The sequence below is a fragment of the Ambystoma mexicanum genome, chromosome 10 (genome assembly GCF_040938575.1).
Source record: "Ambystoma mexicanum isolate Mex_15411 chromosome 10, UKY_AmexF1_1, whole genome shotgun sequence".
Taxonomy (NCBI): Eukaryota; Metazoa; Chordata; class Amphibia; order Caudata; family Ambystomatidae; genus Ambystoma; species Ambystoma mexicanum.
The window spans coordinates 1,454,759,511-1,454,786,591 of NC_090932.1; the positions used below are offsets into that span (position 1 = coordinate 1,454,759,511).

General features: G+C 42.7%; 1 protein-coding gene across 10 annotated transcripts in view; it reads left to right on the plus strand.

Moving 5' to 3' along the window:
• The first annotated feature begins 286 nt into the window (after positions 1-286).
• Positions 287-27,081, plus strand: part of ATXN2 (ataxin 2) — a 2,542,428-nt gene continuing 2,515,633 nt past the window's right edge. For 4 of the 10 annotated variants that reach the window (XM_069619521.1, XM_069619518.1, XM_069619519.1 and 1 more), the window contains exon 1: positions 294-822. In XM_069619521.1, coding sequence (XP_069475622.1) covers positions 722-822 — 101 coding nt within the window. In that variant the 5' untranslated portion in view covers positions 294-721. Of the gene's footprint in view, positions 823-27,081 lie in introns of all 10 variants that reach the window. The other 6 variants (XM_069619522.1, XM_069619523.1, XM_069619525.1 and 3 more) reach the window with 5 other exon arrangements.

The following is a 27,081-nucleotide window of genomic DNA, read 5'->3' on the forward strand; positions in this document are numbered from 1 at the left end:
GAGAAAGGAACCAAAACTGAAAACTCACAGTGAGAGAGCGGGTGGCATTCACTGATCTAGGGACACATTACACTGCGACAAGAAGCACAACTGAGCTTTGCCGTTCTCCAACACGTTGAGGTTTGTCAGGCATACACCGGCTCGCGTGAGACGTCTCACGGCTAACGCAGCCGTGCCGTGTGCGAAGCGCTGCCACGTTCAGTAACACTCCGCTTACAAGCAAAAGAGTCCCATCGTTCAACTGTGGGTTGCTGCACATCCCTGCACCATCCGTCAAAAGCCGCTTCCCGCTTCATAGAAAAACATGTTGACGTCACATTAGAAGCCCCGCAGCCACCCGCACCGGGGCACATACGCCCCAGCAACGAAAGCGAAACTGTGGGCTACGTAACACGCAAAGAGGTCCAGAGGCGGCTCCACAAAGATATTCCTCCGCGGTCGTCTCTGCTCAGACTGTTGTGGTGTCTGTACTTAGTTAGTGTAGGAGCCGCTGAAAAGGCCCAATACAAGCTACTGTCAGAGTCGAGGAGGTCCCGGTGCTGACTTTGGAGATTTTAGGAAAAAACACAGAACAAGCGGCTCTGACAGCACGGGAAGACCTGGGACAGGCTGTGGACAGTACCCCGGCCGGCGTCAGGACAGGCCCCTGCGCAGCCGCCCTCCTCTTTCCAGTGTCCTTGTGTTTTGTTGACGAATCTCCCTTGTATATGGGCCGGCCGTCATGTCCATGAAGCAGCAGCAGGCCGGGACTAACCGAAAGCCCTGCGGTGGAGGCAGCGGCGCCCCGGCACCTGGCGGAGGCGGCCGGCAGAACATGGGCAGGTGGGTGCTAGCGCTTCCTGCCGAACGAGAGTTCATGGAGGCTCCTAAGAGTGTCAGATGGGTGTTAACTGTTTCATGTGAAAACTGCTGCCCAGGCCGGGGGGCAAGCCGGGCACTGCCATTTGCTGGTGGGAAAGGGCCACCACCACCGGAGAATATGCTGGTTTTTGTGGGGTGTGAAGTCTGAGCACTTGCTGTTTGAAGTGCGAGGACAGGCTCTGCCTGAGGAGAGGGCACTGTCTAGAGCAGGGGAGAGTAGGCCTGGAACTGGCAGGAGTGAGCGGCAGGGCATGCTTGTCACTAGGCACCATTGAGGGTGCCTCCATGCTAAAGTGGGCCCAGCCTTGTGTGTTGTTTGAGGGTTAATGATTGGTAGGATGGAAACACGGTTTTTCATTGTAGTGCAAGGGGGCACAGTTGTTTATGCCAGGAGTAGAAGTGCAGCCTGAGGGCATGTTTGCCACTCTTGGGTGCGGATAGAAAGGACAGGTGGGGCCCTGTTGGAACAGCGGACATGCCATGCTTTGCGTGGGAAGAGCTGTCAGAGTAAGGTTAGATAGGTCTGACATTTATTTTATTTGTATAGGACGCCAAACCAGCGGGCATTAAGCCGCTGGTTCCAGATATTGCAAGTGGTAGTTAGTTACAATATAACAGAAGTGTGGTACAAATATGCAACTAATGCTCCTGTTTGCCTTCCGCATAGTACAGGTCGGGCTGGAGCTTAATTATCTTGTGAGAAAAGCCAAGTTTTGAGTTTTTTGCGGACAGACCAGAAGGAAGTTTCGGCCCTGCTGCTAGTGTTAAATACAAGAGGGCTTGACGCTGACTGCTAGGGAGCAAGAAAAGCATGCTTAGTATTGTGGGAGGAGGGATGTTGTGAAGGTATGGATTGCTAAGGCATGGTGTGCGAGGTAAGGCAGGTTGGGGCCCTTCCTGAGGTGGAGAGGGAGAACATGCCGGGCCCTGTCTTCTATCCTCACTTGCATTCTTGGGCACCTCTGGTTCTGCTCTCAACTGGTTTCATTCTTGTCTCTCAAATCACTCCTTTTCTGTTACTAGGTGTGGCAACAGCTCCCCTGCCTTGCGACTACTCCATGGCGTCCTGCAGGCTTCAGTCCTTGGTTCTGTTCTCACTTTGCACCTCCTCTCTTGCTGACCTTAAACCTTTTGGATTGTGTTGACGCTTTAATACTGATGATTCTCTGCTCTTTATTTCTCCTTTTTCTAACTCTGTTCATTCCACGATTACTGCCTGCCTACACCCCATCCACTTTTGGATGCACTCTCGTTTCCTACATCTCAAGTGAAATCCATTTCTTTCTTTCCTTCCTCCATTTCATTCCTCCTTCCTTAATCCCTTCTCAAAACAAGTCCGTAGCCTTGGTGTCATCTTTGATTCCTCCCTTTACTTCGGTAGTCATATCTCCAACACTGCGTGCTCTTGCTGGTTTCAGCTCTATAACATTGGCAAGCCGCACCCATTTTGATCTTTTCTAGCCACTAAACTCATCTCTGTTCTCATTCTCTCTCGTCTTGCCTATTGCTTAGCTCTCCTGCTTTATCTTCCTGCCTACCGACTGGCTCCCTTATGTTCAATCTTCTGTTCATTCTAATTTTTCTGCTCTCTCCTCGTATTTCCGTCACTAGCTCCCTTTGGTCCATTTCTTTTCTCGCTTTTCATTAGAGTTTACTCTTCCACTTCTTGTGCATAATTTTCAAACGCCGGGTTGTGTATGGGAGTATTTGATTGGGTAAAAGCGCTACCACCCAAAGGGTATGACAGTCCTCAAACTAGTATTTATTTATATACATGCAGGATGAACAATGCTCTTTTGATCACAAAAGAATATACAATAGATAAGAAATCAGATTTGCCGGGAAGCAGTGGGCTTCTTACAATGGGGTCAGTTTGAGGGACATTCTGACCAGATTGTGGAGGGGAGTAAATGGAACAGTCACTGGGGACACCACATAAATGGACATGCATAGATTAAAGACGATGGACAGTTTAAAGTGCAGGTAGGCAGTAGGGCCATCTGTGCTCTGGATGAGACCGCTCTGTATCCTACTGCCCGCTGTATATCTGTTCTGTTAACTCTGAAAAGCGCTCTGTTATGCTTCTGTACTGTTGTATGCCTCTGTAAAGCACTCCATTATGTATCTGTATTATTGTATACATCTGTAAAGCACGCCATTGCTTCTCAAGGATGGGTCCATGCTCGATAAATGCCATAATAACAGGTAAAATGCTAGAGTGGAGGCAAAGAAAGTGAGGAACAGAGGCATGTTGGAGGCGATGGCAGTATGTTAGCTAGCAAGCAAATGAGAAGTAGGTTAACAGGTTACCTCTGAGGTGAGAAGGTAGGCTTTAAGTTTGGTTTTGAACAAATCATTGTGGACTGTTTCTCTGATGTCCGGGGGAAGGGAGTTCCATTCAAGTGGAACAAAAAGAGAGAAGTAGTGTAAGCGAGAGGAAGCTCTGGGAGGGCGAGGAGCCACAAAGGTAGTCGAGGCAGAGCAGAGATTACAAGAAGTCTTGTAGAGTTGGGTAACTGTAGTGGTGCCTTACTGGGGATAGATATGTGATCCAGGAGAAGACATTTTAAATTTGTCCCTGTTTTGCATCGTCAGCCTAGTGATGGTACGACTAGAAAGTAGTTGTGAAGTGAGGGAGTTCAACGAGAGTCCTAATAGGGAAGCTAATCATCTTGTCAAGAGGACAGAAAGCATATTTGGGGAGACCACCTGTGTATAGGCGCGTTACAAATACCATATCATACCAAAGGGAATGCTGGCACAGTAGTCCAGTTTAGAGAAGATGAGTGGTTAAGAGATGCTTAGTGGTGGTGAAAGGAAGGAGGTGCCTGTTTTGCTTAATATTTAGGAAGTCCAGGCGAACTGCTTTTTCATCTCCAATGAAAGTAGAGAAGGTGTGAGAAGGGTCATAGATGATGCTGCGGTTTCTAGCTGAAGAAAAGAAATGAGTGTTTGGCAGCGTAGAAGAGCACCTCTGTTTTGGTAGAGTTTAATATCAGAGAGTACTTGGACATTTTCATAGATATCAGAGGAAAGTTCAGTAAAAGAAAAGATTTGGATGTCCTTGAAGAGTTGGTACGAGAACCCAGAGTAGGAGATTAGTATTTGATTGAGATGATTATTTGCTTGGGTAAAGGTGCTACCTCCCCCCCCCCCCCCGCCAACCTCTCCAAAGGGTGCCGGCCCTCAACCTAGTGTAATATCATTGATCTGAAAGTTAAAGGGCTTAAAACAAGAATGTTTTAACTTTCCTTCTAATAGAATAACGTTCTTTAACAGGCTGGATATTTGCCAGTAATGTATTCTGGAGCTGCTATAACTGCACAAGAACTTAAGTGCTGTAAATCACTTGAACAATTAGGAATAGTAAATCTCATCGGTGCTCTGTGTGCAAGAAGATGTATGCAGTTTTGTTCTTTGTTTTAAATAGATGCTGATGTATACAGGGTTCTCTGTGCTATAATTTGGCAATACAAAAGTTATTGTAGAATTTACTGAAACCCAGTGTAACTTCCAAAGAACTGCAGAAATGTTAATGTCTCTTGGGGTGTTCAAGGCTATACAAGTTTAATCGTTGTATGGTTGGTCCGGCGGATAGATCGTTTCAATAATTGGTTAAGTACTTTAGTACTGGTTACAGCACATGCAACACTGGCACAGTGTTTCCACAGGCCAAATAGGTTTAATTTGCCATAAGTGTATCAAATCGTAGTTATACGAACTAAGAATCTGGTTTGTCTGGGTAATCCTAGATGGTATGGAATCTAACATTACACAAAGGGTTATGTTTATTTGTGTTGCTGGATAATTGAATTTCAGCATGCAAACATTGTCCTTATTGTAAGTGAAATGGTGTAGTAACTAAAAGAATATCCGCTTCGTCTTGATTTTAAAGTGAAGCCAATTGTCTATCCATTTTGCAATTCAATGAAATGAATACTTGTCTTTAGAAGGCGCCAGCAGTGATACCATTAATTCTCATAGTGTTCAAAGTAAGAGTCCGTTATTGTACTGCTTCGTTAACATCAAGTACAGCCAGGTGCCTAAAGGAAATTATAATCTGGAATATGTAGCATCTAGTGCGTACATATTATGTTACCAACGGTAACGGAAGTTATTGCCAAAGAATATCAAGTAAATTAACACAAGTATATTGTTACGCGCATGTGTTTCGCCCACTGGGCTTTGTCAAGACGTTAAAACCTAAACAGTTTTCTTAAAAGTAAATGTAATACATTTATCCTATGGCATTAGTCTGGGTAATGCGGGAACAGTTTGCAAAATGGGCAGGGAAATTGGAGAATTGGAAAAGAAAGAAACCAAGGTTAATTTATGGCAAGTTCTATTTGTATGCGTTCCATATATAGACTATGTAACCTGTTACCAATAGATCGTGCATTTGGCTAACATTATTTTCATTTTTAATAGTGGATTTAAAGTAGTCTAATGCAAGGGGTAATAATTTAAAATAAAATATACCTTTCATAATCTGTGTTGAGAAAGTCAACTGGTTGCCAAACTAAGATGGGGTCCACCGTTATGATGGAACTTTCTAAGCGTGCACGCCTCTCACTTGGCCCGTCCACGCCTGCCACAGGTAGACAAGGTGGCATAGAGTATGTACATTTGCATCAAGCAAGTTACCGAGAGGGTACCTCCATTGCTTTAGCATGTCACATGCAGTCCGCTCTAGATGTGGGCAGCATGAAAAGTAGACCCACTAGAAATACACATTTGAAAACTATTAGTAAGGCAATGTTCCAAAATGATGCCAATGGCATTTCTGCTAAGCTAATTCTTAGTACTAACCAAGGGATACATGGGTGCTCTAGTCCTGTAGAACCACTTTCCCGCCCAGGATAAATTACGACCCAGTGCATAACACTTTCTCAGGGCCCTCACCAGTTGCCCATACATCATAGACTATGGATTTGCAGTTCCCTGTCATGAGTAGGATCTTAAATCTTTTAGATATGGGGCATGAACTAACACCTTGAAATAAGATCTTTAAAACAATCAAACACAGAGCTTATAGCAAACACTAATAAGATCGAAGGAATGTTATATGGCAGCATAAACAAGGTCTCTGTTACCGATAATGCACTTGAATATGGCTCAGTGGGAAACACCACCCAGTCCGTGGCCTCACAAACAGATTCTTTCGGCATCAAGGTGAAGTTTTCTCAAACAGACATTGCAGGGAATGCAGCACTGTTTTTGAAACGTTCTTTTTAACAGGCGGTGACTGAGCAGAGGGAAGAAATGGTTATCATCGAGAATGAAACTGATAAACAATCCCAATGTCCTAAAGCTGAAATTCGTTGCAGACTTGAGATGATCATTAAACTTGCCGACGATCTAACGCGTCTGGCCCGTCACATCGGTGTTCCTTCCTCCACTTCAGTGCTGGATAGTCCTTCAGCACTTGTTCATCTGCTTGAACAGGGGCAGAATGAGGAATTACCTGAAGAAATGCCCCCTTTGTTATTTTAGACAGTGGGACAGACACATGTGAATGGATCGAAGAATGGAGGCTTTATGTCTTGCAAACAGACACCTATATCAAAGAGCTCTTTAACGAATACAAAACGCAAAAAGTACAATTTGCCAACAAAAAAAAACCTCAATAGTAGGTTACATTTCCCAGCACGTCTCCGAAACGTCCGTCATTGTAGTGAATGACCGTACACTGTGCAATGTGGAAGAAGGGGCTGTGGACCTAGATTAATAAAATGCCGAAAGCAAGCTAGCTCTGCCGCACCCTCAAGGTGATGGTGATCCAGGGTGCAGCAATAAAAAGGAAATGGGGAAATGTAAAAAAAAATAAGTAAACTAAAATACAAAAACAGGATAACGCAACTGAGTGTAGTGCTTACTGGAGATGCTAAATCCACAGGTGTAAACAAAAAACCACACCTGTTGTAGCAGCTTTAGGATCTAAGAAAACACAATTGTCCTCTTTATATCCCATTAAGGTAGTTTCCACCAAACATTTACGGCACACTAATGGCACAGACCAAGGAACGTTATTACAGGGTCATTCAAGCCAACTAGAAGGACAACATTTAGATGGTAAGATTAAGGGGGCCAAACAACAAGATGTGATACTAAAAGGAAATGTTGCTGTGTCACCTCATGATAAACGCACACATTTAGAGTCTCTACCCCCTGTTTGTCCTTCTTAGCTGGTAGAGACGGGAGAGGGTATGGAATGAAAGGGAGAAAATGGGGGGGGCTTCTAAACAAAGCCATGACAATGCCTCATTGCTTTATAATCCCTCCACGGTATTAGGATGGCTAAGTGATCCGGCCATGCATGGGAATGCACATTTAAATCGTGAATTTATATTTAAAATCTTCTATAAAATTCCTATGTTTTTTTTTTAATTTAGTTTGGTTGGCTAATTAAATTAACCTTTCAAAACAAAACATGATTTTATGCAAGACATATACAATACAAGTAATCAGAACATACCAAGTAAACACAGAAAAGGAGAAAGTAAAGGAAAAAAGGGAAAAAAAATTCATACAGTTTCACATATGATTAACATAGTTGATCTTACGGATCAAAAGAAGATAAATAGTTAAAAGTTAAAAAAAAAAACACCACAGTAAAATAGATATGATCGCATTATCAATATATTAAGAAAAAAAATAAAATTATTCTGTTCTTTCTTTCCCAACTCTTCCATTTCTTCAAACCAGTTGGTTACTTGGACATTTGGGGCATAGAAGCTTATTTAGAAATTGGATAGTGGCTATTCTTATTGTTATCTTTGGAGTTGCAAATAGCTCCTTCCATAGTTCATCATTAGAACGTTTTATACAGTGGTGCCTTGTCAATTTATCAATAATATCTTTTCTCTGGATTTTTAAAGCCACGCATTCTATTAATAAGTGTTTCAGATTTTTTTTAACTAATCCATCATTACAGAATCGGCAGAGTGAAGCATCTGACGTAATGATGCCCCTCCTTAACAAAATTTCTTTGGTCGGCCATAGATTTAAACGGAATCTCAGTATTTGATTTCTGAGTTTATGAGATGGACATTTCAGTAAATAATCAGTGGTTTGGCGGAGTTTTTTTATGCCCAAACAAGGATCTATCAAAATCTTTTAATTTTAAACAATCTTGTTGTGTTAGATTCCAGTCAAGTTGGTATAATTTAGTTTTGGCTTTAATAGGATTGGTTAGTAGGGTATCTAATGAGATGTTTGCTTCAGTCAAATCAGACATGACAGCCGCTCTCCAACTGGATGGAAATAATTGTACCGAGCGTAATAGATAATCTGCCAGAATCTTAAGTATGCCATTGCTTGCCAGGCCTAACACACATTTCCTAAATAAGCAGCATCTCTTCCACGATGCATGTATGTTTACTGATAAAATTCCCAACTCAAAGCGAAGCAGTGCTGTTGGACTCGAGTTTGGAAGATTCAAGACTTTCTTCCAGAATTTTGCTTCAAGTTTATTCCAATAACAAGCCTCTAAAGGCAACCAAGCCTCACACCCATAAGTAATGATAGGGAGTACCTTTTGCTGGTAAAAGATAAGAATATGTTTACATGAGAATTTACCATACTTGTGTTGCAGAATTCTCGCTTGAGATATTAGTGTGGTCAGTTTACCGTTTAAACTGTCTCTTTGAGGCATATTTGTGGGAGAATTACTGAATAAAACACCCAGGTATTTATATTCATTCACTACGTTCAGCTTTTGTTTGTTCAAAAACCAGCGATACTGTTTTCTTAGTTTTGACTTATATCTCCCCAATTCCATCACTTGTGTTTTCTCCAAGTTTAAAATAAGATTATTCCCGGTGACATACTGGTCCAATTTATCAAGCATGTTCTGTAGGCCACTCGGCGTTTGCGAAATGAGAACTAAATCGTCCGCATATAAGAGCATGCAATGGTCTGATTCCCAAGTTTAGGAGCATCGTTCACTACATTACTGAGTTCGTTGCCTAGGTCAAATATAAACAAATTAAACAATGTAGCAACAAGAACACATCCTTGTTTCAGGCCTCGTTGGGTTAAGATCTCTTTAGATAGTAGCCCTTCAAGGTTCAATTTAACCCTCATTGAGGTATTAGAGTGGAGTAAATATATTAAATATACAAGCGGAGGTGGACACCCAAATTTTAATAATTTCTCGAATAGCAGATTCCGATCTACGGAGTCAAACGCTACTCGAAAATCAACATAAGCTAAGTAGATTGGTTGATTTCTTGATGCATATAGCTCTTTAATTGCATTAAGAGTCGTTATGTTAATACTGGTGCCAAGGCCTGCTACAAATCCAGTTTGAAATGGATCACGCCGATTCTCTTCTGACGCCCAGTTATTAAGATCTCTCAGAATAATTCTACTAAATATCTTACCCGGGGCGTCGAGAAGAGAAATCGGACGGTAACTCGCAGGATTCGCTCGGTCTCCCTTCTTATAGACTGGTACAGTAATGGCCTTGCACCATGATGGAGGAACTGCTTGTTTAATTTGCACGGCTTGAAAGACATCATACAAAATAGATGCCCATAATTCTGGATTCTGTTTTAATACAAAATTTGATAGACCATCTGGTCCTGGGGCTCTTGATGAGCTTGCTTTGTTTATATAGAATAGCACATCCTCTTTATCGAAATTAATTTGAAAAGATGGGTTAATTAATTCGAAATTGGGTTGTGAAATTTTTTTAGTTGGAGGTTCGTATATGTTAGAAAAGTAGGTCAACCACTTCTCCTCCGATACACCATCAAGTTGAACTATTGATTATCAGCTACTCCATTATTTAACAACTTCCAAATTTGCGATGTATTTTTAGTTTTAGCCACCTGTAGCCACTTTTCACCATCATGTTGGAACATAGCTGCCTTATTGCCCCGAACCCAGTTCTTATAGTTAGTCTTCAATTTGCGTAACGCAGACTCTCGATAATGTACCGGTAAGAGGGCTATCTGCCTTTTCCGTTTTCGGTAATGAGCTTTCCTCTCTCTGATGCTCTGATCAAATACATGAGTATGACACCTATTACCATTTCCAATACCTGGGGCTGAAACCGAGGCAAAGAGATGCATTTTGTCATGATAATTAGGTGAATTCATGCCTCTCTTCAGGCGGTGATGGTCACTTGTTACACTAGACGCAAAAGCTTGTAGTGCATCACATGACCATTGTAGCCTGTTCCGTTGGGGATTTATGACCAGACCATTCAGTCGATACTGACAGTATCGAGGTTCAATCTTGACCTGGATTGAAAACTCAGCCCTCAGCATCCAATGATCACTTGCTGAGGTTGGTATTACCTTAAACTCAGATAATTTCTCAAATAACCTTCTATCAACATACATATAATCAATTGTAGCATTTTGAGCCCCACAAGTCCAAGTATAAGATGGTGGATTATCAGTGTCAACTGCTCCATTTAACATTATTAAATCCCAGGTGTTAATAAACATCATCCATTGGGAAACCCGGTCCATATTTCTTTTCTTAGTTGGTGTCAACAGATGTAAATTCAGATCCCCGGCTAATATAACATGCGTAATCTCTGTGGTGGTTATAGTATCTTCTATCAGTGCATTCAAATCATTAAAAAAAGTAGAAGTTAAAATTGCAATTGGATTCCAATATACATTAATAACTAGGAATTTCAATTCATGGAACATTATTATTGAACATTGCAGATAAGGATTAGGGTTAGGCCCTTCTGAAATTATACTTGTCGTGGTCATTTTAGAGATAGTGGTCAACCCTGACATAGGTCTGCCTTTTTGTCCTTTGATAGCTGGGACTAAGTGGACATAGTGGTTATCCCAGGATAGTGGGACAGTTAGCCAGGTTTCTTGCATAAGAATTAAATCGCACTCTTCCAAGCAACCACTCACATTATTTATCAAATGTTTATGTCCTCTAGTATTCCAGCTCATGGCTACAAATTTCTGGGATCGCGCAACAAATTCATCTGTTCTTAGTTATGCTTTCCCACAGCTACATCCCCTAACTGAGTTGCTGGCATCACCATTCGTCTCACTAGTAGTTTTTTTAGCGATCTCAACAGCCGGGGACTCTTTTGTGATTGGAATCAAATTAAAGCCCAAGTCAAAAAGATCAGATCTAGCAGACCAAATGATGTTATAAATGATGCGAGATCTTATCCACAAGCAGGACACCGTTGGATCATTGTCATCAGGAAACTCTACTTGTGCTACATCCCCAGAGGAGATGTCCTCTAAGCTCGGAACATCCGAGAATATTTGCATTATGCTTCATCTATTCATGGTGTACTTTGGAAATAAGCCTCCACGACAACTAAGAAATAGAGGAAATAACTCAGTGGACATTTTACTCTTAGATATTACCTTCGTTCCAGGGCGACTCTGATTATTAGATGTTTCTATATGCAGACAACGTTTGGTCTCTTCGACTGGAGATTTAAACGAAACATTCTTAAGAGTGTTTCTTCCATCGAGGGATTTAACTAGATCAGATTGACTATTATTCATTGCTTTCAGAGATGATTTAAGGGTTTTTTGTTCTGAGGTCAGAGCGACTAGACAGTCTTTGATGGAAATTAAAATATTACTTTGTAGGCTGTCTTGGGCATTAAATACTGGATCTATTACTGGTAGATCATTTCGGGAGGGTATTATAAATTGATTATCAGAGGCCCTCCCAATATTTATATTCCCATCAGCCTCTAATTCAGATTTTTCCACTGCTGGGATAACGGCCCGGGTTAATGGATAAGTCAAAGATGGCTTAGGATGAAATTGAGTCATATACTCATCCACTGCCTTTCTAAGATCCTGAGTGTTAACTATTGAGTTGGATCTTCCATCAGCATTCACTTGTTTATTCTTCGGGGCCGTTGAGGCTGAGTTCCGAGCCATCATCTTTATAGGTTCGCTCTCAAGATCCTCCGCAATTTGTACCAACTCGTCTAGAGGAGCATGAGGGGGAACCACATAGTGGGGGTCATGGTGTAGGTCAATCTCCTTACTCATCAATCTTTGTCGCTCTTGTGATAAGTTCCGATATTTTTTTGAGATTGCATTAGAAGCTATCAATGAGCACTTATCTGATTTAAATAGAGACTTAAAGAATTGTTTTGTTTTCCCACTTGAAGGTGTTATCTTAGACTTCTGATTTTTTGATTTCTTCACACTTTCTTTCAATTGGTGGTCTAAACCTTTAGAATTTTTGGCAAATATTGTATATGTCCCTTTTGGCTGTTGCTCATCTCTTATTTTTGAGACAGCAGCACTAGGGACCACAAGTTCCTCTTCACTCAGCATTAACTCGTTAGATGCAGGTGCTAATTTAGACATCTTCACGGAGCCTTCGCCCCTCACATTCTCAGTAACCACTTTTGCTGTTCTCACAAAAGGGCTTGGCTGTAACATCACAGGTACCTTCCCCACCTCTTCTGTTGTTGTTTCTCTTATAATGCCCTCAACAAGAGGTAACGCAATCTTAGACTTTTGCATATTTTTCTCAGTTATAATTGAACTCAACTTCCTGTCCAATTGGTCATCGATGCTGTTACTTGATGACAGCAGTTCACCTAATTGTCTAGAGAAGAGTTTAGCCTGATCGACATCATACTCTTGTTTCTGGGCCAAAGATAATCCAAGAGCCTTCTTTGATTTCGAAATAATTTTAACATTGTTTTGTATTGAATTAATCTTTGAGTCTAAGACTTCAAATAATTTAGCGAGGGGACATCAAAGCCATATTCATTGCTTCTAATGTTATAGGAGATACTTTTTTTGTCTCAGGAGTCGGGTTTACAGCTATGCTGTCTCTATTTGGTCTCCTCGGGGTAGGTGGAATAAATGAGATGGAGCTTTCTGATTCAGAATTATCACCAGTTTTAAATAGAACTGGGGACTTAGAGAGATCGGATTCATCATCTTTGGCCACAAAACAAGAGTCTAATGACTCCAGCTCTATAATTGCATTATCTTCAACAGCATCAACATCATAATTCCGCTTAGACAGGGGTGCTAGGCTAATAATCCCCGAACGTGCATTCAGCAACATCATTGAATCCGACAAGGAAGTGTTACAAGGCTGTTCTGCCACCTCATTGTCACCGTTTATGGCTTGAGCCAACCGTGGGCTCAAAACAGTTGGCTGGACAGATAAACCCTCAGGTTCGTTATGAAAGGGCTGCGCCTCTACATTAGATATACTTAAGTTATTAAGTTCAACAGTTCGAGCCACAGAGCGAGGAGAGCATCTAACATCAAACCCATAGTCTCTCAGGTCACCTGCGACAAAGTCAAGTCGCGATCTTTTCTTCTTTTTTATTCGTCTATCCAAAGGTACACCTTTAGCAAAAGGACGCATCGTTTTTGAGGGAATCGCAGGGCTGTCTCTTGAGGTGGACTCCAATAAGGCACGCACTCGTTCCACAGATGGCATACCAGATCTAAGAGTGAACATGGTTGGCACTATCTTGCTTCGTTATAGTACCTCTCTTTGGACTCCTCAATATCTATAGTGCATTAAACATTTTTTTAAAAGGTTAACATTTAATTCCAAAACACTTAAAATCAAGCTCTCCCGCAATAACCGCGTCACCGCGGCAAAGCGGGACTTCACGGGACTTAAACGGGTGCGCGCGCGCGGTGCGCGCGCCCCTGAGCTTATATAGCTCCGCCCAGCCCTTAAAGCAATAGAGCCTAGACAAAAAGAAAATATATTAAAATATATTAAAAACTGTCTCGTAGATTCATATCAATTGTTCCTTCATGTAGTCAGTAATTCTCCCTTTGTTTTCACCTGCTGGGGCTTGTAGTTGTAGCTGTAAAAAGGTCCAAGGATCAACAGGAGAAGTGCTGGGAGCAGAGTCCGCGGCAAAGCGGGACATCACGGGACTTACACGGGTGCGCGCGCCCCTGAGCTTATATAGCTCCGCCCAGCCCTTAAAGCAATAGAGCCTGCTGGGGCTTGTAGTTGTAGCTGTAAAAAGGTCCAAGGATCAACAGGAGAAGTGCTGGGAGCAGCATCCGCGGCAAAGCGGAACTTCACGGGACTTACACGTTAAGACTCTTAAATTCGAATGATGTGGAATGGGTGAGGCTTGCAAATGTTGGCAATGGTAGAATGATTTGTAAAATCTCTTCAGTAATTGTCTTAAAACAGATTTGGGAATTCCAACTAGACTTTTCACATTTGGGGTTGCAATTGAGTTTGCTATATGATGAAAAATAAGCTGTACAGTTTTTGAACTAAGTGTCACCTACGCCAGAAACTCCTTCTGTCAATTTAGGCAATGTTTTTGTACCGTCTTATGCCATTGCCCAACTAGCAGCCATTGCCGCCAATATTAAGGATTGGTCCTGGATAGGCAATTTAGTCAATGCAGTGCAAAGGACAAACGGTCACGGTAGCCACAGTAATATCCAGGTGTCCTCCTGGAATGTATGTGGTTATCACAACTTATTTTCAGCAATAAAGTTTAACTCCTTGTTTGACAAGCCAACCTTTATTTTATTATTTTTTTTTTATTGAAACATTTACTCAGTTTAAAAATAATGAAAAACTGAGTTTTATCAAAAGTAAAACGAAAATGAAAATGTCTTCTCGCTTTCCTTCCCTTTCCAAGGAAAAGTCTTCGCGGAACGTTACCTCACTCTTCATGTACCTTGCGACTTTAAGTGGATAACAGAGAAAAAGAAAGAAAAGTCTATCCTTTATTGTGTTTGCGATGAGATGTTATGAGTATTTATTTCTTTCATCGCTAGCTCTATTTGCTTCGCCATTGCCACTGCCCAATTCGTTTTTTCTCCTGAAATTAGTCTATCGCACCACTCGTCGGGCTCCAAGATCCAGGCGTTGTCTAGCAGAGGGCGAAGGTAAGCTATTCTGTTTTCTCTGGTCATTGGACAGTTAATCACGAGGTGCTTGACGGATTCAATCGTATCCAGGTTTTTGCAGAGACGGCAGGACTTTGTGGTCTTAGGATCACGAATGGCCATGATCTCCAGCGTACGGAGTAAGTTCAATCTTGCTTTCAGTAGAAGGTTTCTCAGTTTTTTATCCGGGAATTTTTGACAGTATTTTAACGGCATTTTTAATTTGTTGAAGGTCGGAGGTAGGGTGGCTAAAAGTTTGTTTTTCGTTGCCTTTTCCACTGTGGTGATCCAATCCCACTCTTCCATTTTGCGTTTGACCTGATCCGGATTTTCCTTCAGGTCTTGTTCGGAGCAGGCTATTTGGGCTAGGACATTTTCTCTTTTCTCTGCCCAGTTGGATAAGGCAGAGCATTTGCCTTTTTCCTTTTCTTTCCTCAGAATTTCGTATAATCGCAGGGAGTCGGACATGATGATTTTTCTAAATAGCCTCATTGCGCTTTGATCCACCATGGATGTCAGAGAAACTAGGCCCAATTCGCGCCTAATTGCCGGCATGGAGGTCGATTTGGGTAGACCCAGAACTGTTTTCCATACGTAACCCTCCAGTTTGGGCCATAGCTTATGTGGTAAACACAGCGATGACTCAGCACCATATAGTATTGATGGAACCACCTTTGTTTTATAGAAGGTTATGGCTGGGATGAATGAGAATTTGCCGTATTTTCTGTCCACTGCTCTTATTTGGGCGGTCAGCCGCTTTGTTTTCTCCCATAGTTGAAGTTGCCAGGCCTTGTCCACTCCAGAACAATCCATCAATACCCCTAGGTATTTGATGGTTTTTACGGTTTCGATTTCAGTGTTCTCCAGAAACCATGTCTGCTGTTTTTGTTTTTGCTTTTTTTCGAAGACCAAGATCTTGGTTTTTGACTCATTGATGTTATTTTCTCTCATATATTTTGCCAGATTAGTCAGTTTGCGCTGGAGACCAACTGGAGTTTGGTCGATTAGTATGACATTAGCGTACAACAGGCGAGGGATCTCCGTATTTCCTATTTTTGGGGGAAATGTTCTAATTTTGCTTTCTGACTGGCCATAATCTCCCAAAAATGCATTGAACAGGGCGGGGGCCAGTGGACAGCCCTGTTTAACGCCTCTGTAGACTTCAATCTCTTCAGATAATGTACCCTGTTGATTCAGTTTGACCTTGATTTTTGTCTTCTCATGGAGGGCTTTTATTGGTTCCAACACCTCTTCCGGACATTTCCAGTGGTGTAGTTTAGACCATAACTTGTTACGATCAATCTTATCAAAGGCCTTCGATAGATCCACGAAAGCCAAGAAAATCCTGGGCGCCCCATCCTTAACCTTGGCTTTCAGGATGTTGAGGATTAGGATGTTTATAGATGTGCTCCCGTTTTTTTGGAAACCTGTTTGTAGGAAATCCCTCAACGGACTGTTTTGTTCCCATGATTTAAAGTGGGTCAATAGCAGCGTTGCAAAGATCTTGCCTATAATGTCCAGAAGAGCGATGGGTCTATAGCTTACTGGCTCATTTCGGGCTCCCTTTTTGTAAATGGGGACGATGATCGCAGTTCGCCATGTTTCGGGGATCATCTTTTTTCTGCCACACTCCTGAAAGATTTTGCTAATCAATTCAGACCATTTTTCTGGGTACCGCTTGGGGTCCATATTAGTAAGGCCATCCGGACCCGGGGCTCTTGATGTTTTTAGTTTGGAAATTGATGCTTCTATTTCACTGGGGTTGGATATATCGATCCAGGATGAATTCGACCGATTTATCTCCGTGTACACTTCGCCGTCTGGTCTCTTGAATTCTATGGTCAGATAAGTAATCCAGCTGGATTCGGCCACCGCGTTTGACTGCGCTGAGCCTGGAGTTTTTGTCATGTCTTTTATAAGGCCCCAAAATTCACTGGATTTTTTAGTCTGTAATTTGGACATCATAAGCTCCGCATCTAATTGAAGTTGGGAAGCTCTCTGCTGTTTTAGCCAGTTTTTATACTCTTTTGTTTCCTGCTTCCATTTCTCCCAATCGGCGGAGGCATTGGTTTTTTTCGCTATTCTTTTTCGTTTGCGCACCTCTTTTCGTTTGTCAACCAGTGCTTTGTTAAATGCATGTCTTCCGGACCCGTGTATCTTAGTGGATTTTTTAGCCAGGGTCTCGTAGGCCAATAGCAAGGGTAGATAGTTTGGTCGTTCATCTCGGTTTGATTCCTGCAATTTATTGACCTTCTCGAACCAACCTTGCTTGATTTTAGCGATGTCCCCTTCGCTTATCTTTAACCTTGTTCTTTGGGAGTTTACGTCGAGCGTTGTTCCATATGTTTCTTTAGACGGTTTATTGCCTTGCCAAACACAAATGAGCAGGTTATGATCACTGTGTTCTGTTTTTAATACTTTAAAGCTTGTGATACCAGCTGTAAGGCCGTCGGAGATAAAGATGTAATCAAGTGTCGCGTTTGCGGAGTCTCGTTCCCATGTTGGGAGATTTACTTGTAAGGGGAAGAGATTGGCAACGTTTTGGATATTTCTTGCTTTAATAACTTGGTTCAAAGCTTTCCCTCGTTCGTAAGCTGCTTCTCTTGATCTGTTCCCTTTTTCGTTACCCAAACCAGTGGGCCTTAGGACACTGCATTTTGCGTTAAAATCACCGCACATTATAATGCGATCGAGTCAAAGTTCTCATACAATTTATCGATGGTACCTCTCATGTTGTCACAGAATATTTTGATGGACATCCGTTGAGGGTTCCAGTAACAATTTATAATTGCTACATTTTTTGTAGAGCTGATTTCGTTTTTGTCGGGTTTCTGTTTCCACGAGGTCAATATCACCAAAACTTCGTATGCCACCTTCCATTTGATTGGAGCCGATAACCTTTGGCCCGTTTTAATCGCCACCAACAGGCCAGACGATGGTCTGCCTAATACGCCTTTCACTGCGGGAGAAATTTCAACTGTGTAGCCGTCCAATGCAGGTTTGTCCATCAGCCATGTCTCTTGGAGACATATCATATCGTAAAGCCCCAGGTTTACTTCGCCGACCTTTGTCAAGTGGTCGTGCCCTCTCGTATTCCACGAGCACAGAGTGAGGGTCTCTTTTTCAGGCCGTTCCTCATCGTGGCAGAGTGTAAAATCGGCAAAGTTGAACGGCCCCGGTCGTTGCTATTTTTTGTTGTTTTTGTTCCATTTTTGAGTGAACCATTTCCAGGGGCCTGATTCTTGCTTTACGGATTTTACACCGTTTCTGGGGTCTGGAGAAAAGTCGTCTCTCCTCCTTGCTTCAATGCCGACCTCACTCTGTTGCACTGGTTTTCTTCCTCGAGGCGGGCTACTTTCAGAGCGACTATAAACCCTGTCCCGCTGATCATTTCTGTAACGTCGCCAGCTTTCGTCACGAGTATCGTGATATCTCTTTCGTGTGGTTTTCTTTATCTCCTTGTCCCAAAGGTGATCCCGGAAGGGCCCTCTTAGTCCATCCTTCTCTACTGCCTCTTGTCTGCGGTTTTGGTGATACAGGTCTTCCGTCTTTGATTTATAGTGCACTGATCGAATGGTGATATCAGCCTTTTTCTTACTCGCTGATATTTGCTCCGTCGGCTTTGTAATCTCAGTCAGGGTAAAACCCAATGACTTTAATTCTTCGTACGCCAGTTGGTCAATCCGCTCTGTTTCTCCTGCTTTAATGTGAACGTAGGCTTTGGCCTTTTCCTCTCAGTGGTATGGTTCTACTAGCACCACGTCTGCTGGTCTGATTTTGTATAAAGATTTCGTTTTGTTCATGATCTTCATGATTGTAGGTCTGTTCAAAATCGGGCGGCCGCTCTCTATCTCTCTTTGCTCAAGCTTGAACACTCTTAATGCGTCTTTATTCGTTTTATGATCTGCTCTTTCTCCCCTTTGGGCTCTTAGTTTCACTGGGCTGTTTTTTTCAGGCTTAGTACTTGCCTTTTCTGAAGCTGTCTTAAGTCTCTCTTTAGGGGCGACGACTCCTTGGTTTTGTTGCGGTGTCGCCGTGGCCTCTTCAATTCCATTTTCCATTTCCACTCCTCTATTGTCCCCTTTTTCGTCCTTTTGATATAGGTGTGGTCCGACAGTTTGCCCTATCTGCTCTGTGTCTCTGCTATTCTCTGTTTGCTCGTTTTCTTCATAGATCGACATATTCATTAGGTCAGACTGTAGCATAAATTCTTCTGCCGTTTGCGGTGATTTGGGAGAGGTTACCTTCTTTATGCAACTTTGTTGGCTGTTTAAATTTACTTTTTCTTGCAGGTGAGCCTTCGTTTTTTTGCTGTTTATTGGGACTCGGGGACTGGTTTTCGTCTTTAGGTGGACTTCTTAAATCCACTGTCTGGTGTTGGATTTCGTCAAGCCTTTTGGATGTGGATTTATTCAGAGAAACTGGCTCTTTCCACGCCAACAGCGTCTGAGCGGTATTTCCTATCGGTTTAGGCTGCGGCTGTGATAACTGAATTTGTGGTTTTTGGCTGTTTAGTAGAGCCCTCTGCTCGTTATTTATTTGTTCCATAATTTCTATCTTTTTCTCGAGTTTACTGATTTTGCTTTCCCAATTGCGATAAGGAGAGGTAGCACGATCTTCTATGGCTGTGATGTAGCTTTCAACGTGAGACAATTTATTCATCATGTTTGATAAAATTGCAGTGTTGTCTTTCACCTCTTCTTTGATCGCCTCATATAATTTGCAAAATGGGGCCAGCACAATAGTCATAGCCGACATGATGGCTATCATGTCTGGTTTTTTGCTCGGCGACTCTTTTTGTATTGCTGCCGCTATGTCACTTAAACGTCTCTTTTTTGGAGATGCCATGATTTGTTCTTTTCTTCGTGTTGTTGCCTGGTGGTCGTTATGTGAGGAGTCTCGTCGAGGGCTATGGGCGTTTTCATTTAGCATGGTTTGATTACTTCTGCTTTTATTCGCTAGAACCTGGTCCCAAGGGGTTTTGGGCAAGTCCCTTACCTCTAATACTGGTTTGTTTTGAGAGACCAGCGACGGATGTGGTCTTGTCCCAGCCGCCCGCTGCTCCCCGTCGACTGCTTGATTTTTCTCTGAGTTTGTGTCGCTAATAATCTGCCCTTCTACTTCTTTAACCACCTCCGGTCCCTTGCTTGGGTTTTCTGCTTGGCTTTTCATCTCTTGAATTGCTTTCTTTGGGTAGGAAGTAGGTTGGTTAATTGTAAAGGCCGTCAGTTTTCCCCTCACGCCTTGATTCGTATTCTCAGCTGTTATATTGTTTCTTTATAGCTCTTCCGTGTCTTTTAGACTTTGTACCTTAGCATTTTCATTTTGCTGCTCCTGTCTCTGGATGTCATATGCATCGAAGACAGATTTTCTCGCTTTAAGAGCTTGTGGGAGATCCCCTACTGCTTCCAACAAGTCTGCGTCCGATACTTCGTCTTCTGTTAGGATTTTTCTTTTTTGATGTTGAGTGAAAAAGGCCTTCAAGAAGTTTTGATTTGGGGGGATGGAGGGCCCCTTTAGCTGCGCATCTCTTCTAGTTCGTACTTTTTTGCTCGTTTGTTCTAGCGTCTCTGATACGAACTTTGGTTTTTTGTGACCAATTTTTTTACTTTCTTGGAGAACCCTCTTTCTTCCGATTTTTAAGGAGGTGTGGTCGGTTGAGCTTTTAATTTCCCCTTTTTCCAAGATTTCTGAATTTGGTGCAGCTTTTGATTTCTTAATCAGGTCAGCCGATTCTGTAGTTTCGGTATCGGAGTCCACTTCGATCGCTGCCTCGTCGTATCTTATCAGTTCTTCTGTATCTGTAGTTAAGTCCATATCGAGGTCTGAATCCGTTTCGCTGCTGTTTGTCTCCGAGCAGTGCTTCCGTTCGTTTGATCGTCTTTTAAGATGTTTACTCGCTTTTTTTGCTTGTTTAAAAGTGGGTAACACAGCACTAGGCTTACCGTGGATCAATGCAGTTACCTGAGTGGCCTTATAGCTGCCATCTGGGCCTTCCTTTTGTGGTACAATGAGCGGGGGTTGTTGGGGATTTTGGGTTTCCCCCTTCGCTCCTTCACCACTCTCAGAATTTGTATCAGCGTGCTGTATACTCGTTTTAGCATTTTGGGCACCACTCGTTTTATGGCTTGGTTCGCGAGTGCACGCCTGCAGATTTTCCTTTTCCTTTGGCATTTGGAGCTCCTTCGTGTCAGTTGACTCCCTTTGACCCGCCACTCCATGGCTCTCGGTGGTCCGCGTGCCGGGCGTCCCCCTTTCACCCGTAGCGTTTTCCCATCTCACCTTACCAGTGGTCTCCAGACGTACCCTAGTGGCGTCCCCTGGACTCACGAAAGGGGTCGGGATGGGGGTCCTAGGATCCAGGTGATCTGCTCTTCCTGAGGGCTCGGCTACGGACTGGGCTTCCAGAGGTGTAAAAGCGTCAGGATCGATATCGATGTCACGTTTGCTTTCTCTTTTCTTAGGATCACCCAGGCTGGGGGACAGCACCATAATAGAAGTACTTACAGGTGGGGTCGTAGCACTAAGCTTGCTCGACCCTTGATTTAACCTCTCTGGCCGAGGCTTGGGAGCACCTTCAGAAAAAGTTTCACTCACATAGGGAGGTGAAGGTGGAGGGGGGAAGTTTAAGATGACGAATTCACTCACCATTCCCTCTGAAGGTGTGTGCTTTTGGATCGCTGTCAGGATTTCCATCCGCTCCGGGCTCCCTTGCACTGTGCCAGTTCTTGCCGGTTTCACGGCCGATTCGGATTTAGTTCTTAGTTTCTTTCCCATGGGGGGTGACCACGCATGGAAAACTGGATGCGGTCTCACTTCAGGCTCCATCCTGCTACGACTCCGCGTATGCAGCGGACTGCAGCAGACTGCTCCCAACTCAGCTCACAACTCCGCTCCGCTCCGTGGTGTTTTCGGTGCTGTTAACCACTTCCTGGACACAACGATGTAGTCAGAACACAGGACTGCAGCAGACTGCTCCCAACTCAGCTCGCAACTCCGCTCCGCAGTGTTTTCGGTGCTGTTAACCACTTCCTGGACACAACGATGTGGTCAGAACACAGGACTGCAGCAGACTGCTCCCAACTCCGCTCCGCCGTGTTTTCGGTGCTGTTAACCACTTCCTGGACACAACGATGTGGTCAGAACACAGGACTGCAGCAGACTGCTCCCAACTCAGCTCGCAACTCCGCCAACCTTTATTCTTTTACAAGAGACTATGTTCGTAAAGTACATGTCCGTAAGTGGATATTCCACCTTCTCAAGTCCCGTCACAAAACAAGGGCTGGGTCGCCCCACAAGGGACTTGACAATACTAGTGAATAACACGATCAATGCTATTATGTTGGATCTCTACCCCTTCGAGTAACATTCTTGCTGTTGATATGGAAATTACTATGGGGAATAGAGAAAAACTGATGCTGATCATCCTATACTTCAACCCTTATAAGCATCATTTGGTTGCGGTTATCAACACTTTGATTCGATATTTGAAAATGCAGTATTATGTAACAAGTATGAGGGCATTATTGTTGGAGGTGATTTTGATGCCAATTGTAAGGGTGAGATGCGTTATTGTCATGCCCACAAAGGTTCGTATAATGAGCAAAAAGCTTTAGCGCTGGAATGAATACTTTCGTGAGTGGAATATGAGGGTTGTAAGGATTGACCATGACACGCTTCAATACATATGGCATAGGGAACACTCTCTTTTTCAACATTTGATTACTCTGTCATTTCTGACAGTGTTGAAACGTTGTTCTCCAAGTATGTCGATTGATATGGGCAATAGTGATCACTGTCTTATCTCAATTAATTTAGAGCTGTCTTGGGTTCAGCTTGCCGCTTTTCCAGAATTGGCTTTGGCTGAAATAGAGCGTCTCCCGAGCACAATTCGTTGGAACAAATTTCTATGTCAAAAACTTGTTGATAGGTTGGGCATGATGTTATTATATAATCCAAGGATACGTTACTCTATCCAAGACTATGCATACTTGGAAAACTTTAATAATGCGATCATACGGGAAACCCTGGTTTGGTTGTCTGACCGCTACCTAAATGGGCAGAGACAACATCGTCACTGCTTTGACCCATACATAGCCGCTCTAAAAAAACCAAAAACATAGCGAATTGAGTCACCTTGCAGTACAAAAGATATCAGTTGGCAATTACACGGTCATAAAGACGCAAATTGTGCAGAAGTACAGTAATGCCCGTAGAAGCCATTGTTATCTAATGCATCTTCACGATAATCAAAAATAGTTAAATATCTATGTAAGCACAATACAAAATCTATTTGGCAGATGTTCAAAAATTCTGGTTCTGTATTGATTGACAGGACTCTCCCCAGTAATATTTCTGCAAATGCATTGTCTGTGTTCATTTCGGAAAACTTTAGACTCCCAAGACATTTTCAACGTCAACAGTTCACCATAAAGAAATTGCATGACTTACCTTGTTTCACTTGGTGCATTGATGACATTATCTGGGCCATAGGCAAACTTAATTTCTCTATGGCCTCTGGTCCGGACGGCATTCCAGCTTGTGCCCTAAAAACGCATCCACCTGTTTGGGCCAGAATTTTGTTCTTAAAATTTGAAAATATCTTTAGTACAGGCACTATTCCTCATTCATGGCACATAGCATTGATTGTGCCGATTTACAAAAGAGGCAATTCCGCAGAACCTGGAAATTATAGGCCAATAGCCCTAGTGGACTCGTCCTATAACATTTTCTTCCATACTTTTGCTTCAAAAAATAGAGCTGTACATAAAAAGCCATGGCATTCTTTCTCAGAACCAAACTGGGTTTCGCAAACAAATGGGCACATCGATTACCTGTCATAACTGCAAGGACATTTTTTATTTTCACGAGACAAACATCAGGTAATGATTAAGTGGTATGTTTGCCAATTTAATACCAAAAGGATGAGGATGGGGAAACAAAATGCGACACAAATTCAATAACCAACGGGGCATCCACGATGTAAGCATGGTCATCCAGTCATCGTCCTTAACACGTTGTCCTTACTTTTCCATATCAACAGTTAATTTGCCCATCTGCTTGATGGCAAAAGTCAGTTTCCCATTGGCTGCATCGTTGGGAGGGACGTAGGTGCCGCAGGAGCTTCCAATCTTTCTGTAGACTGCGCCCTCCATTGCTGTAATCAGATCGAGTACCATATGGTTTTGGAGTGCTACAAGTCAGAGTGGGAGTATCTCCTTGCGAATTGCATTTTGTCCATGCTCAGATGAATTCTTTCATCAAGTTCCACCTTATCAGTTAGAGCCACTTTGAGTTGGTGGCTCCTTGCATTCCAGGTGCTAAATGATGTGATGAAGACTTCAGTCTTCGTAAAAAGGCAATACTGGGACGGCATCTTTTCCTGTGCTTCATCAGCTTACTTTGAGAAATAGCCACTGTGTTTCTGTCTTTGCACCCTAGGTGAGTCCACGTGCCTTGCATTCTTTGGGAGCTGTTCATGGGACTGGGATTCCTTTCTGGGCTTTTGCAAGTGCTTCTCATGCATAACCATTACTAGTGCATGTAGGGTAACGAGCGAGCAGAGACCACTCCAAGATGGCAGCAACTAGTAGTAGGCCCTCGACCCACATTGCCAGAACGTATCCATTATCGTTGATGTGCATTTGTTCAATGCTGGCATCTGGTAAGTCCTATTGCAGTTCCGATTGCTTCCAATGGGCATGCTTCCTCGGCCTCTGAAACTAAATGAAGATTGAGTGAGTTTCTGTACCTTTACAGGTTGTTCATGCTGATGCAGACTTGTCAATTTATTCACATGCGATGCCCACACGTGTCTACACAGTTCATCTGTTTATTTTATTTCTACTAATCCTATTAGCCCCTCAGCATTGACTACTGCTAGACCCTTAATCGACATACTGTTCTAAAATGTTACACCTTCTATGACCGCTAATGGTATTCCTGGACACTGGGTGCCGTCTTGCTTTCCCATCGTTTCACATGAATCTTTTGCTCCCCTTTTTATGTACACTGTGTCCCTGAAATTGGCCCTGAACCTTACAGGTTACTAAATGTGCTAAGCACTGTGTGTCTAAAGTCGGCACTTCCTTTGACAAGAACATTTCTGTGTGTGCCAAACGCATTTGGGATTAGCCCACATATATAACCTGGTTTGTTTACTTGGGCACTACTGAATTCTTTCATGAGATTATACCATGTATTTCTTCCTTCTGAATGATGTTCATCTAACATGCTACTTGCTTCATTAGTCACTTGTCTTCTATGTCTAATGACCTTTTGTACCATTGGTTTCAGCACTTCTAAATCCTAATCTTATCAGTTTTGCTAAAAGTATAGAAAAAAGGAGTGGGAACAAAAAAAAATTGCCCTAGCCAAACATTTTCCACATTTTACAATTATATTCTTGATCTTTCTCCATATTGACTGTAGCACTTATCCTGCTGTGCCCGAAGGGCTTCAGTTTCATCTTGTACTTGTTTTTATAGTCACTAGGGGTACTCCACTTTCGTGGCTTGTTCCGGTGGTGAAGAAGATTCATCAGAGTTGAGGCGGTGCGCTTGTGTCCTTGCGCGAGTCAGTCAAATGCACCTAGGCACTTTAGCAGCTGTTGGGATTGAGTGTTCCACCTCGTGGGGGACCTGTAAACCTGGGTTCACTCCATTTGTGGACGTGCTGCCTTGCGTACACCTTGTCACCGCGTTGTAGCTGAAGAGGTTCCTCTGTTTTGGCACCTTGTTAATCTGTTGTAGCCCTGCTATTTGCTCTGAGGTTTATCTGTGAAGAAATTAACTTTGCACCGTTTGACATATTCTTAAGATAGACATTGAATTCCTCTACTAACATTTCTGTACTGCGTCTGACACTGTTTGTGAAGGTACTGCTGGGGCAAACATTCTCCTTCCTGTAACCACCTCGTGGGTGTGAGGTGGTGGTATTTGCTAGGCTGCTTTCTTAAGCTGAATGGGGCCAAGGACAGGCAATGTAGCCACCTATTTTTAAGCGTGTCACACAATTTAGCTAGTTTTAGTATCAGGGGGGAATTCAGTCTCTCTACCACTTCGTTTGCCTGCAAATGGTATGCAGTGCACAGCTTGTGCCTAATTTCTACTACAAAGTATTATCCTTAATTCAGGGCATGATATTAAGATTCAGTGAGCATTGGCTACAACCAGCTCCTACATGTCGGGCATCACCTAGTAGGCAGGAGCTACTTCTTAGGAATCCGGATCGAATACACATCGCACTGCAACTCTATCTTTTGCATAAGATGCACATTAATTTTTTGCTCATTTTGTATGATCCATTATATTTAAATGTGCCCCAATTCTTCACATTCAAAGTTATGTCATTCATGCCTGTAATGCACCAGTTCACCTGGGGAATCAAAAATAGTCCCTGGCAACAGTTGGCTTTTAAGGTATCCAGGCTCTCCTAGGGTATAAGCAGGAGCTAAATGGCTCACAGCAAACAAAATGACAGACTCAAAGTACATAGAATGCCACTGAACAAGTAGGTATACCAAACCTGACAGGGATGAATGACATCCGGACGTTCTAGGAAGTTCAGGGTGGCGGGTTCAAAGCCAGTGTTTGATGTAGCTCTCTAGGAATATTTACACTTGTGTTCTTAGAAGACCAACAAAGACACAGGCCTAAACCTTCCTATTTGCACTTGCGCCTGGCTATTGGTTAGTGATATTTGACCCTTGGTGAGTAAGAAATGTGTGCTGTGTGCATGAATACAATTCCAGGTGGCAAGGGACTTTCTTTTTTTTTTTTAAGCTGGCTAGTATCTTGCAACTTTCTGCCCCCTGCTATTTACCAATAGATATATGGAAAAGCTAGTAGCTTTGTGTAGGAACATATACTTTTGTGGTATGCATTACAACAGCACAAATCAAGCACACATCTGGTTTCATACCATATTAGTATTCTTTTCCAATGGTAACACTTTATTATACGGAACCCCCTAGAGTAAGGAATGTCCTGCCTCTCTCCCAACAAGCTACAACTACTTAAATTTTCTATTGAAAGCAGCCATCATATCCCTGTTTAAAAGCGCCATGCACCCACCCCACTGGATATCCCTCAGGCCCCTTAGAGAGGCCAGCCCCACAGTTTGAAGAGCACAGTGCATTAGATTGTAAGATATACCACATTAAATTCTCTTTAGATTTCTAGACTGAAATAGCATCCTAGTGACTACAAGGTTCAAATGATTTGAGGGCATGCTACTATATTTATCATTGAATCGGCAAGTATGATAGGGTGAGCATTTAGAAATACTCTTAGACATACACCACTTCTTTATAGAATTTGTCTATTTTATTTTTTAGTAAATGTCTTGGCAACCA